This window comes from Anomaloglossus baeobatrachus, chromosome 5 (genome assembly GCF_048569485.1).
Source record: "Anomaloglossus baeobatrachus isolate aAnoBae1 chromosome 5, aAnoBae1.hap1, whole genome shotgun sequence".
Taxonomy (NCBI): domain Eukaryota; kingdom Metazoa; phylum Chordata; class Amphibia; order Anura; family Aromobatidae; genus Anomaloglossus; species Anomaloglossus baeobatrachus.
Genome location: NC_134357.1, coordinates 35,387,591 through 35,401,175, shown reverse-complemented (window position 1 = coordinate 35,401,175; position 13,585 = coordinate 35,387,591). Strand labels below are relative to the sequence as shown.

General features: G+C 47.2%; 1 protein-coding gene across 4 annotated transcripts in view; it reads right to left on the bottom strand.

Moving 5' to 3' along the window:
* ZFYVE27 (zinc finger FYVE-type containing 27) overlaps positions 1–13,585 on the bottom strand; it is a 150,922-nt gene that overhangs the window by 31,179 nt on the left and 106,158 nt on the right. For 2 of the 4 annotated variants that reach the window (XM_075348398.1, XM_075348397.1), the window contains exons 9-10: positions 13,202–13,318; positions 10,697–10,841 (exon numbers count right to left, since the gene is read on the bottom strand). In XM_075348398.1, coding sequence (XP_075204513.1) covers positions 10,697–10,841; positions 13,202–13,318 — 262 coding nt within the window. The remainder of the gene's footprint in view (positions 1–10,696; positions 10,842–13,201; positions 13,319–13,585) is intronic. The other 2 variants (XM_075348399.1, XM_075348400.1) reach the window with 2 other exon arrangements.

The following is a 13,585-nucleotide window of genomic DNA, read 5'->3' as shown; positions in this document are numbered from 1 at the left end:
TGGAGTCAGTTTTCTGCACTGAAAGTAAAGGGGACGAATAATATTGCACGCCCCAATTTTCAGTTTATTCTTTTTTACAAAAGTTTAAAATAAGCAATAAATATCGTTCACATTCACAATTGTGTCCCACTTGTTGTTGATTCTTCACCATAAAATTTAAATTTTTATCTTTAAGTTTGAAGCCTGAAATGTGGGAAAAGGGTGAAAAGTTCAAGGGGGCCGAATACATTCGCAAGACACTGTATAACTTTCTGGTCTACAAAATCTTCAAATGTAGTATTACTATTATCCAAATGCATTTTTTTTTGCACTGAAGCAAAATAATCACATGTAGATACATTCTGAAAACCTATACCATTCAAACATATTCATGGGAGGTGAGTAGTGATGGGCAAACATGCTCGGCACTGCTTCATGCTCGGCACAATAGAGCATTGGGGTGCTCAGGCACGCTTATTAATTGGCCAAGTATGGCGGGTAATCGAGCACCATGCTCAATACCCCATTCTGTATGCTTCGCGGTTGTTAGACTGTCAATCAACATGCAGGAATTCAGGCCATACACAGATATGCCATAGCGATGTTGGCTACTGGCATTACTGTGATTGGTCGGCAGCATCGCATTAGTGGGTCCTATATAAGACCCGATGCTCCGTATACTGACCGCTGGAAGCAGTACAGGGAGATTTGAGCTGGGAGGGAGAGCTTATATTAGAGCAGGCATACAGGCAGGGTTTAATTGCTCTTGCAGGAATTTTATACCACTGCTGCACCATCAAATCAAAAGTCCTTTTCACAGCTACATACTGTCCTTTCTCTAAGAAAACCACTGTTACCTACACCTGTATTCAGTGTAGAGATAGCTGGCGGAGGTGGGATAGTTTTGGATTAGAGGTATATAGGCAGGGTTTATTGCCTTATGATCCTTCTATAGGTATACTGCTAGTACAACCTAAAAACAAAAGTCCTTTTCAGGACTACTTACTGTCCTTTCTCAAGTAAAACTGCTGTTACCTGCAATCAGTGTAAGGGTAGCTGGTGGAGGAGGGATAGTTTTGGATTAGAGGCATATAGGCAGGGTTTATTGCCTTACAGTCCTTCTATAGGTATACTGCTAATACAACCTAAAAACAAAACTCCTTTTCAGGGCTATTTACTGTCCTTCTCAAGACCGCTTTTACCTGCATTCAGTGTAGAGATAGCTTGTGGAGGATGGATCATTTTGGATTAGAGAGATATAGGCAGGGTTTATTGCCTTGCAGTCCTTCCATAGGTATACTACTAGTAGAACCTGAAAACAAATACCCTTTTCAGGGCTACTTACGGTCCTTTTTCAAGTAAAAACACTCTTACCTGCATTCAGTGTAGGGCTAGGTGGTGGAGAAGGGACAGTTTTGGATTAGAGGCATACAGGCAGAGTTTATTGCCTTACAGTCCTTCTATAGGTATACTACTAGTATAACCTAAAAACAAAAGTATTTTTCAGAGCTAGATACTGTCCTTTCTCCAGTAATACCGCTGTTACCTGCATTCAGTGTAGAGATAGCTGGTAGAGGAGGGACAGTTTTGGATTAGAGACATATAGGCAGGGTGTATTGCCTTACAGTCCTTTTATAGGTATATTGCATCGGGTATTCTAGAATTTACGTATTGTGTAGTTCATGTATGATTTTTGTTATATATATATAGAGAGATGTTGTTGTCTGTAGTTACCAAGTGTTTGTGTAGGCGCTGTACATGTTCTGGGTGTTGTCTGGGTGTGACGGGGGGTGAGAGCGGTGTTGTATGTGTGTTGCGTGTGTTGCGTTGTTTGTGGAGCGCTGTGTGTCTGTAGCGTTGTGTGTGTGTTGCGCGGTTTGTGTGTGTGTGGTGTGTTTTGGGGGGAGGTATGTTTTGTGCAATGTGTGTGTTGTGCGGTATGTGCGTATATTTGTGTGTGCCGCGGTGTTTGTGTGTTGGGTGTTGTGTGTGTGCAGCGTTGTCTGTGTGTGTGGGTGTCTGTGTAGGGCAGTTGTTTGTGGTTCCCAGTGTGTGTGTGTGTGTGTGTGTGTGGTGTGTTGTGCAGTGCGCGCGTGTGTGTGTGTGTGTGTGTGTGTGTGTGTGTGTGTGTGTGTGTGTGTGTGTGCATCAGCCTCTCTTCTCTCAGCCTACCTCTCCCAGCCTCCCTCCTCCCAGCCTCCCTCCGCATCAGCCTCCCTCTCCCAGCCTCCCCAGCATCAGTCTCCGCCAGCATCAGCCTCTCTCCTTCCAGCCTCCTCCAGCATCAGCCTCCCTCTCCCAGCCTTCCCCAGGATCAGCCTCTCTCCTCCCAGCCTCCGTCCTCCCAGCCTTCCCCAGCATCAGCTTTCCCCTCCCAGCCTCCCTCAGCATCAGCCTTCCCCAGCATCAGCCTCTCTCCTCCCAGCCTCAGCCTCTCTCCTTCCAGCCTCCCCCAGCATCAGCCTCTCTCCTTCCAGCTTCCCTCAGCATCAGCCTCCCCTTCCCAGCCTTCCCTAGGATCAGCCTCTCTCCTCCCAGCCTCCTTCCTCCCAGCCTCCTTCCTCCCAGCCTCCCTCAGCATCAGCCTTCTGCTCCCAGTCTCCCCCAGCATCAGCCTCCCCAAGCATCAGCCTCCACCAGCATCAGCCTCTCTCCATCCAGCCTCCCCCAGCATCAGCCTCCCGTTCCCAGCCTTCCCCAGGATCAGCCTCTCTCCTCCCAGCCTCCTTCCTCCCAGCCTCCCTCAGCATCAGCCTTCCCCTCCCAGTCTCCCCCAGCATCAGCCTCCCCAAGCATCAGCCTCCACCAGCATTAGCCTCTCTCCTTCCAGCCTCCCCCAGTATCAGCCTCCCCAAGCATCAGCCTCCACCAGCATCAGCCTCCCTCGTCCCAGCCTCCCCCTCCCAGCCTCCCCCATGATCAGCCTCTCTGCTCCCAGCCTCCTCCAGCACGCCGTGCTCCTCTGCCGACACTCACACACCCGATCGCATCCACTCACACACACCCGATCGCATCCACTCACACACACCCGATCGCATCCACTCACACACACCCGATCGCATCCACTCACACACACAGACACTGACGATATCGCACATACGCGCTTATACTCACAACATCCGGGGATATCACATGCTTCTGGCCATGTGATCCTCCGGCAGGTCCTGGAAGATCACAACAGCACAGTATCGCCGCCGAGAAGCAAGCGATAGCCCAGGATGTTGTGAGTATGTGGATGCGATGTGATGTGTGTGTGTGAGTGAGTGTGATCTGATTTGTGTGTGTGTGTATGTGTGTGCTGTTATGTGTGTACTGTTGTGTGTGCGTGTGTGTATTTTCCGCCGCTGCAGGACCTTGATGTGTGGATGCGATGTGATGTGTGTGTGAGGTGTGTGTGAGAGTGAGTGTGAGCCGGTGTACACTGGTAACTATGATACACATCGGGTAACTAAGGGACCTTAGTTACCCGATGTGTATAATGGTTACCAGCTTTCACGGCCTCCGTGAAGATCCCAGCATCGCAAGGTTATGTGTGGCGCTGCTGGGATCCTGACGGAGCCGGTGTAGAAGCAAGAGATATCCCAGCATGTTGTGATGTGTGAGGTGTGTGTGAGAGTGAGTGTGATCTGATGTGTGTGTGTGTACTCACCTGGGAATCGGGGCTCCGTGTCAGTTGGGCCAGAGCGAGCGTGCATTGCGTGAGGGGGGCGGGGCCTGCAGAGAGCCGGGGCGAGAGGCCAATCCGTGTGGGGGGGCGGGGCCATGGCGAGCCCAGCGGCCAATCAGCTTTGTGTCACCGTAAGGACACAATTTCGGAGCATGACAGACAGACAGACAGACAGACAGACAGACAGACAGACAGACAGACAGACAGACAGACAGACAGACAGACAGACAGACAGACAGACAGAATAAGGCAATTATATATATAGATATTATGTACCGAATTTAAAATGTGCAAGGTGTGCCTAGTGACTTTCAGAGTCCCTCCTTCATATATTAAACAGGAGGTCTCGGACAATGTCACATACACCACGTACCCAGATAAGGTACTAAAATGTTAAAATCACATGTATCAGTGATTACTGGCGGATGTAGTTTTATGTCCCCCTCTACTATGTCATGTTCTGTAGTTATAGGCTACGGGGAAATATGGTAAAAAATGGCCCAGCAGGCACAGGAAATTTGGGAGCAATTTTTTGTGGTAATTTCTGGCCGTAGAGGCACCATAGTATCTGTACGGGTCACGGCTGGTTCTGTGCCCGAGAGGGGGGTCCAGACTATTCGGAGCAAATGCTCGACTGGACCTCAAAAGAATTCTACAGCTATATTGCGGCTGCACGCGGCATGGAGGGGGGACGTATAATTTATTCTTATACCATTAGGAGGGAGTTTTCCAGATGGTATCACTGTGCATTCAGTTCCAAAATGACAGCGATTTCCTCCCAGGTCGGGGAACTCATCCAGCTCAAATTATAGGAGACGGGCAATTATCACCATCTTACCAGAACTGAGTGATCGGTCCTAATACATGTCAACAGGAAAATGATCCCCTGTGTAAGCGAGCCACAGGAGCGGAACGCCCCACAAATTACCGCGGTGTCTACTGAAAGGAGCATTGCCCTTTAAGTCTGCAGCGGTGCTAATATCATCTACATATAGAAATACACTATGTAGAAAAAGTATGTGCCCCCTCCACATTACACCGACAGCAGCTTTTCTTACCCCCTATTCTGCATCCATAGACTTTAATATGGAGTCGGCCCCTCTGAAGATATAACAGCTCCCGCTCTTCTGGGAAGTTCTTCTACAAGATTTCGGAGTCTGTGGGGATTTTTGCCCCTTCATCCAGAAGAGCATTTGTGAGGTGACCCTGATGTTGCAGGGAGGCCGGGGTCACAATCACCGGTCTAGGTGTTGGATGGGGCTGAGGTCCATGTTCCGTACAGTTAGTCATGTTCTTCTAACCAACTCCCCCCTCCATGTCTGTATGGAGCTTGTGCACAGGGCGCAGTTATGGGGAACAGAAAAGGGTCTTCCCCAAACTGATCCCACAAAGCTGGAAGCTATAACTGTCCACAATGTATTGTGCTGAAGTATTAGGATTTCCCTTCACTGGAATTAAGGAGCCACGGCCTTCCCCTGATAACAGCCCAGAGCATCATCCCTTCTCCACCAAACTGTACAGGGGACAACGGTCTCCATTCACCAAACCCAGACTCCTCCATTGGACGCAGATAGAGAAGTGCAATCCATCACTGCACAAAAGATGTCTCCTCCAGCGTCCAGTGGTTGTGACTTTACACCGCTCCATCCGACACTCAGCATTGTGCTTGGTGATGTATGGCTCAGCATTGTGCTTGGTGATGTATGGCTCAGCATTGTGGTTAGTGATGTACGGCTCAGCATTGTCCTTTGTGATGTACAGCTCGGCATTGTGCTTGGTGATGTACGGCTCGGCATTGTGCTTGGTGATGTACGGCTCGGTATTGTGCTTGGTGATGTATGGCTCAGCATTGTGCTTGGTGATGTACGGCTCGGCATTGTGTTTGGTGATGTATGGCTCAGCATTGTGCTTGGTGATGTACAGCTCAGCATTGTGCTTGGTGATGTACGGCTCGGCATTGTGTTTGGTGATGTATGGCTCAGCATTGTGCTTGGTGATGTATGGCTCAGCATTGTGCTTGGTGATGTACGGCTCGGCATTGTGTTTGGTGATGTATGGCTCAGCATTGTGCTTGGTGATGTATGGCTCAGCATTGTGCTTGGTGATGTACGGCTCGGTATTGTGCTTGCTGATGTACGGCTCAGCATTGTGCTTGGTGATGTACGGCTCAGCATTGTGCTTGGTGATGTACGGCTCGGCATTGTGTTTGGTGATGTATGGCTCAGCATTGTGTTTGGTGATGTACAGCTCAGCATTGTGCTTGATGATGTACGGCTCGGCATTGTGTTTGGTGATGTATGGCTCAGCATTGTGCTTGGTGATGTACGACTGAATACAGCTGCTCGGCCATGACTCTCTCAGCAGCTGCAGTGCTTGTGCTACTGTAACCAAAGGAGGTCTGGACTCTGCAGTTATGGAGTCAGCAGAGTGGTGGGGACTTTTCTGCCCACTGCTCCTCACCACTCGCCCCCCTGCTCTGTAACTTAACGGGGTCTCCACTTCGTGGCTGAGTTGCCTCGGTTTCTTCCACTTCTCAACAATATCACTCAGAGGAGATGGAGCAGATTTAGTAGGGAAGAAATGTCATGAAAGGACTTGTTACCCCGGTGGCTGTTATTACAGGACACACTGGTATCAGTGAGATCTGCACCACCAGTGAAGTTCCATCACATGTTAGTAAAGGCAGACGACATGGTGGGGGCCGAAGGTTATACATCGGGGGCAAGGGATCAGATATACACTGGGGACAAAAGGGTGGAGGATATACACTGATGGCAAGGGGTCAGATGGTATACACTGGGGGCAATGGGGCTGTATGTTATACACTGAGGGGCAATGAGGCCGGATGTTACATACTTGGGGGCAACGGGGCCAAATATTATACACTGGGGGGGGTAATGGGGCAGAAGAATATTGAACACTAGGGGGCAATGGGGCCAGATGTTATGCACTTGGGTGAAATGGGGTCAGATGTTATACCCTGGGGGGCAATGAGGCCAGAAGTTCTACACTGGGGGGCAATGGGGTTGAATGTTAGACCCTGGGGGGCAATGGGTCCAGATGTTATACACTGGGGGGCAATGGGGCTGAATGTTATATACTGGGGGGCAATGGGGCTGAATGTTATACACTGGGGGGCAATGAGGCTGAATGTTATACACTGGGGGGCAATGGGGCTGAATGTTATACACTGGAGGGCAATTGGACGGAGTGGAGAAACCCTAGTGATCTTTTATAATCACCCTGTATATGTAGCTATCTATTTCATATGTATTTATAGGCTTTCCAGGTTTCGATGCTACATTATTTAATCCACTGCACATATACCTGTCAATCATTTTGTTAGCCTACACCCAATTGTCTCCAATTTATAGATTTGGTAACTACAAGGGGTTAATCCAGTAAGTATGCAGCTACCAATTATTCCCAATCTCAGTGCACCCCCCGGCTTACTCCATGTTTATTTTACATTCTTCTCCCCATCCACCATAGAAATGCACAGCAGTCGGCTCAGGTTTCCAGCGAGCGGGCTGAGCTTAAACTAAACTCTTAATCCACGGTCCGCCCGAGTGAAAAGAATGTCTGTCTGCCATTGAGTTATCTTATATGCATGGCCTGGCGGTGTAACGTTACATATCTCTAGAGATGGCAAGTATGTACGTCCCATGTAGCCGCTGTTACTTGCTGAGCTTGGAAGAGATTTGTTCTGCTCCATTACAATTGACAAAAGGTGAGTTTGTTCCAAAAACTTCCTGGAGACCAAAAATATCAGAGATTCCTCGCGAAATTCAGAGGGTCATGCATCATCCGCGTTTGCCAGATACCAGTGCCCTGCATTGTCTCAAAAGCGTCATATAGTTTCCAAATAAAGGAAAAAAAATACTCACAAAGTGCCACATTATGCCCAAATATTGCCGTACCATTTTATACCTTGCACATAGTTATATACAAGTCTTACAGTTGCACTCTGAAATGCTAAAGCATGCAAACAATAAATGCAAGGATATAAATATGCATTACTGCTTAAGGAAATCTGGGAAAAATTGAGCTATTTAGCATACAAAAATGGCCATTTCAATACCTGCCCAGTAGCCACGTCAAGGCATATCTCTCTACTGGGAACCTATACTAAACTGAAGCCTCTCTCTGGGTTACAAACCTCCATGTGTATGGGCAAGTAGGAACCTACTAATATATAATAAAACTAGCTGTACTACCCGGCTTCACCCGGGTTAATAACTGCTGTTAACAAAATAGAATGTATTAACAAAAATGTATTCTGCACACAAACAGCACAAAACAAATAGATATAAATGTAATTATAATGTCTGTCTCCCCCTCTGTATCTCTCTCTCTCTCTCTCTCTTTGTTTCTCCATCTCTTTACCTGTCTGTCTCTGACTTTCTGTCTCTTTATCTCTGTCCCATACCCTGTCTGTCTCTTCCCCTCTCTTTCCCTGTCTGTCTCTTTCCCTCTGTCTCTTTCCCTGTGTCTGTCTCTTTGTCTGTCTCTTTACCTGTCTTTGTCTCTTACCCTGGCTGTCCCTTTCCCTCTCTTTCCCTGTCTGTCTGTTTCCCTGTCTCTGTCTCTTTCCCTGTCAGTCTGTCTCTTTGTGTCTGTTTCTTACCCTGTCTGTGTCTGCCTCTTTCTTTCCCTGGCTGCATTGTGACACACCAACAATCCATTTAAGGGCGTGGCTGCACATTCTTCTGAAGTTCTGGCTGCACTGTGGCTCCCAGCTCCATTCGCTTTAATGGAGGCAGGTTTTTTGGTGAATAACTGTAAAGCGCGGGGTTAAAATTTCCCCACACAGCCGAAGAACTAAATAATCTCACAGATGGAAATATAAGAAAGCTAATCTGCCTCGGAGCAGTCCCCAAAGATAGATAGATAGCCCCCCACATGTAAAGACTACAGTGATATAGAAAAACACAATACAAAGCAAGAAAAGACAGATTCCGCAAAGGCGAGGCTCAAACTATCTTCTAGAAAAGGATAGGAAGGAGCACTGTCTGCAGCCGTAAAAAAAACCCCTAATAAATACCAGCACTTCTGATATGGAAAAATCCTGAGGTCACACAACCTCTCTCCCACTGAATCAGTACTCAAATGTTATTGGGATCCAAAAACACTAATACAGATGAGGGACTGAATTAATACCAAGCATGACAAACACAATACCTTGCAGAATCATGGAGCTGGGAATACAGACACTCCCAGCAGGGAATGATCCCATTCCACCAAGAACTCCACACAGGCAAAATAGGAATGAAGCCTTAGTATTAAAGCAGAAAAAAAAACAAACAAGAAAGTGGAAAACAAACAGCAGAGGTACAAAGACCACTTATCTGAGAGGAGTTCTGGTTGTGAGCAGGGCTGGTTACAGAATGTCCTTAACACGCAAGGCCATTGAGCACCGGCAAGTAACAAGAGAAAACTACTCAGTTACATAGTCCCAATCTTACCCTGATTGTCAGTCCTCTGCAGGTGTGAGACTTTCATTCCACAAATCAACTGCACCACCAGCACTGACCACAAGAGGGAGCCCCAAACTGGAAAACGTATTTACAACACATGACTCTATAATCTAAATGAAAAGACTGACGGCACTCCCAAAACGCATATCTATGTTCTTGAATTCATTGTTTGCATGCTTTAGCATTTCAGGATGCAACTCTTTTTTGTTATTATATGTCATGTTCAGTTTTGCACCTGTTCAGACAGCAGTTTGGGAGTGCCATCAGTCTTTTTGTCTAGGCTTTGGAGTCCTGCCCTCTGACTGCGCACCCCTCCCCCATTAGTCACAGGTGATTTTATTCTCCAGTAGCAGGTTCCTACATGCCCATACACATGGAGGTTTGTAGCCAGAGTTAGGGGTACTTTGCACACTACGACATCGCAGGTGCGATGTCGGTGGGGTCAAATTGAAAGTGACGCACATCCGGCATCGCAGACGACATCGTAGTGTGTAAAGCCTAGATGATACGATTAACGAGCGCAAAAGCGTCGTAATCGTATCATCGGTGTAGCATCGGCGTAATCCATAATTAAGCTGACGCGATAGTCCGATGTTGTTCCTCGCTCCTGCGGCAGCACACATCGCTGTGTGTGAAGCCGCAGGAGCGAGGAACATCTCCTACCGGCGCCACCGCGGCTTCCGTACGATATGCAGAAGGGAGAAGGTGGGCGGGATGTTTACATCCCGCTCATCTCCGCCCCTCTGCTCCTATTGGCCGCCTGCCGTGTGACGTCGCAGTGACGCCGTATGACCCGTCCCCTTAATAAGGAGGCGGGTCGCCGGCCAGAGCGACGTCCCAGGACAGGTGAGTCAATGTGAAGCTGCCGTAGCGATAATGATATCACAAGGATATCGCAGCTGCGACGGGGGCGGGGACTATCGCGTGCGACATCGCAGCATCGGCTTGCGATGTCGCAACGTGCAAGCCCGCCTTAGGCTTCAGTTTAGTGCAGGTTCCCAGTAACAAGATATGCCTCAACGTGGCTACTGGGCAAATATTGAAATGGCCATTTTTGTATGCTAAATATCTCAATTTCTCCTAGATTTCCTTAAGAAGTAAAGCATATCTATATTCCTGCATTCATTGTTTGCATGCTTTAGCATTTCAAAGTGCAAATTTCCCCAAATTTTATCACATAAATAGTGACTACCATCGAGAAAGAAAGTTTTCCAATTCCAGGGTAGATTAACAAACACTCCAAAGTTTTGCCGGAGAATTCTGCCCTCCAGTAAAACCAGTAATATCTCATTTCCCGTACTGGTTAGACTTTGGAGAACTTTTAGAAATCCCTTCCATTTGTTGGGACCTTATAAGCTACAAAGAGTGCACCAAAGGAAAGCTTCCAAAATTCAGGACTGCTCTGCTGGATCTGGCAAGGAGTTATTAGACGGCCATCCAGTCCTACCCAAAAAAAAAATCAACGGGGTAGAGCCAACATTTTTCTAATGTTTGAGGGGGTCTTTGGCAGAACGAGCTTGCCGTCAATTATCAATTTCTAACTTTTGCCTATAGGATAAAGACAAGTACCTACCAAAATTATTGGTGGGGTATCGCTTGCGCAGCTTCTCGGTCAATTTGGATACTTTATTTCGGAGAGCGTCGTTTCTGCTGAGAAAACCGTTGTCCTGCATGTTCAGCTCATACTCAGACAGGCACTGGGACACATCGTCATCTTCCTGAAACAACAAAAGTGACCAGGAGCCCATTGTAAGGAATGATCATGGTGGTCCAGAAGGCCCAATTCAATATTGCATTTGTGCCTTATTTTAAAGTCTCAACTTTTTTTTTTAATAATGTTTTCCACTGTATGTGGGGTTTGGGGTTCCAGATTTTCTTTTCAACTTTTTAAAAAGTTGAAAAATGTTGCGCACACGCCCTCCACCTGGGGCAATTTGTTGCACCGTTTAGCAAAAAAGAAGTCTAAAAAAGGACAAAAATAAAGTCAGTTTATTGTGCACAAAATTCTTGAATCGTGTGCAAAATTTTAGAGACTTTGGTGCAACACACCAGCAACAAATAAAGCAAGACTTAAAAAAATGCAAATGTTGAATCGGGGCCATTGTCGTTTGGTTTCTTTTGTTTCATGCGCCGAGTATTGTGATGATGCATTAACAAAATTTTGGCCAATAATCAACTGGTTAAAGGGAACCCGTCAGGTGCACCCAGAACCACGAGCTGTTCTAGGTACATATTGCTAATCCCTGTCTAACCGTCCTTGTATCTAGTAGCATAGATAAAGAGATCTTTAGAAAAAGTATTTCTAACAATCCTTTATGATATGCTAATGAGCGTGGGGACTAGTCGCAAGGATGTTATTTTTCCCGACTAGTCCGCCCTCCTAGCATGTTAACACGCCTACAGGAGCGTGCTAACATACTATTCAATGCCCAGAGTCATCGGCGGTGATACGCGTACCTGTGTTCATTGTCACCACCTCAGACGCTGGGTTTAGGCTCAGTGCACATGATCAGGAGTCACCACACTTCCGGTCATGCACACTATGAAGTTTCACAGAGGTCAAGTGCGCATGACCGGAAGTGCCCGGTCTTCTGATCATACGCACCGACCCTAAACCTAGCGTCTGAGGCGGTGACAATCGACACAGATACGCGCATCACAGCTGGTGATGCTGAGCAGTGGGCATTGAATAGCATGTTAGCACGCCCCTGTGGGGCGGCACGGTGGCTCAGTGGTTAGCACTGCAGCCTTGCAGCGCTTGGGGTCCAGGGTTCTAGTCCCACTATGGACAACATCTGCAAGGAGTTTGTATGTTCTCCCCGTGTTTGCGTGGGTTTCCTCCGGGGTCTCCGGTTTCCTCCCAAACTCCAAAAACATACTCATAGGGAATTTAGATTGTGAGCCCCAATGGGGACAGTGTTGCCAATGTATGTAAAGCGCTGTGGAATTAATAGCGCTATATAAATGAATAAACAACAATAAACAAGTAACACACTTGCGACTAGAGGAAGAGATGCTCTTTTTGACCACTTCCCGCCCCAAGCGATGAGGATCCATGTACAAGGGACCCCTCTCTGGTAACTCCGTGTATAAAAATTGATTTGCTAAATGGATAACCCCTGGATGTGACAATTTTTCCATAAACATGCACATTTGCTACCAGCTTATCTAATCTGACCCTCCACGGACCACTAATGAGTATATTTTCGGCTAAACCCAAAAGGACTAAACTCCTGAAATCTGGGCAGAATTGCTCAATGCGGGAAGGGCATTGTACTTGCATTGGATAACGTTGATGGACGCTGAATAGGCCAGGGAGGGGTTAAAAATAAAAATCATATCCACAGGTCTCTTCGGCTGCCTTCCAGTCTTACCTGTCCCCCCCAATCAGCTCTTCAATCTTCCTTAGAGCCGGCTCTTCCGTTCACATTGTCCCGTCAAGAACTGGTCGCACCCCATGCAATGGTGCAAGGCTTTATCAATGCGAGAGGACAGAAGAAGATCCAATCGGAGGATCGGCGGAAGTGGGAAAGGTAAAGAGGATGGCTAAAAGGATTATAAAAATATTTTAACCTCTTCCCAGCTGGCCGCCATTTTGCTGTATTTTGGTGAATCTGAAATTTTTGCAAAATTCGACAGTGATCTCACTCGTCTCTAAAATGGTCCCGTAAACCTTTGGAAGTGGTCAACTCGGAAAGCCCTTCCTCCCGACCCTCACATACACATGCAAGCTAGGTCAGGCGAATCATGCAAGTGATCACAACGAGGAAAGATGGGTCTCGCGCTCCATCTTCCCCATTAAAATCCAACATGCCCGGTCGCTCTTTTCCTTATTTTTGCTGCCATAGGCTGGGAGGCCATTGTACATGGTCTTGCCGAAACTCATGTAAACCTCAAAAGTTCTTGAATGAAGTCAAGAAGAAAAGTCCTGAATCTGATTTGTTATCATTACAATAATGAAGCCTGAGGTTTGGCCTATTCATACCAACTAGGCAGCAGCATGTCAAGATGGCATCTTTGCCTATCTGTTCAATAAAAGCACCTGCACAGCATGCGTCAGGTCTGACAGTGACATCACCTGAGGAAGAGAAGGAGAAAAATCTTTGGGGAGGAGACCAGGTAACAGATCAGCTGTCTCGGGAAGGTCTTTCTCCATGACCTGACCGCCACTCACCATGGTCATCAGTTGTTGCTCCTTTCCCAAGCAGCATGGATAAAAGGAAAAAAGCAATTAAGAATCAACTCTTCTTTGAGTGAAAACTCAAAAAAATGAATGGATGTTCAACCCATTGGAGATATCTATTCCAGACCTGATATTGCAGGAAAAAGTAAGATTTCTCGGTCTCTCCATTGGGGGACACAGAACCCTGGGATAGTCTGCAGCCACCTAGAGGCTTAGGCCGCTTTCACACTATGTTCCGTTCTCCATCCAGTGGTCCCATCAGGGCTTCCATCTGAACCC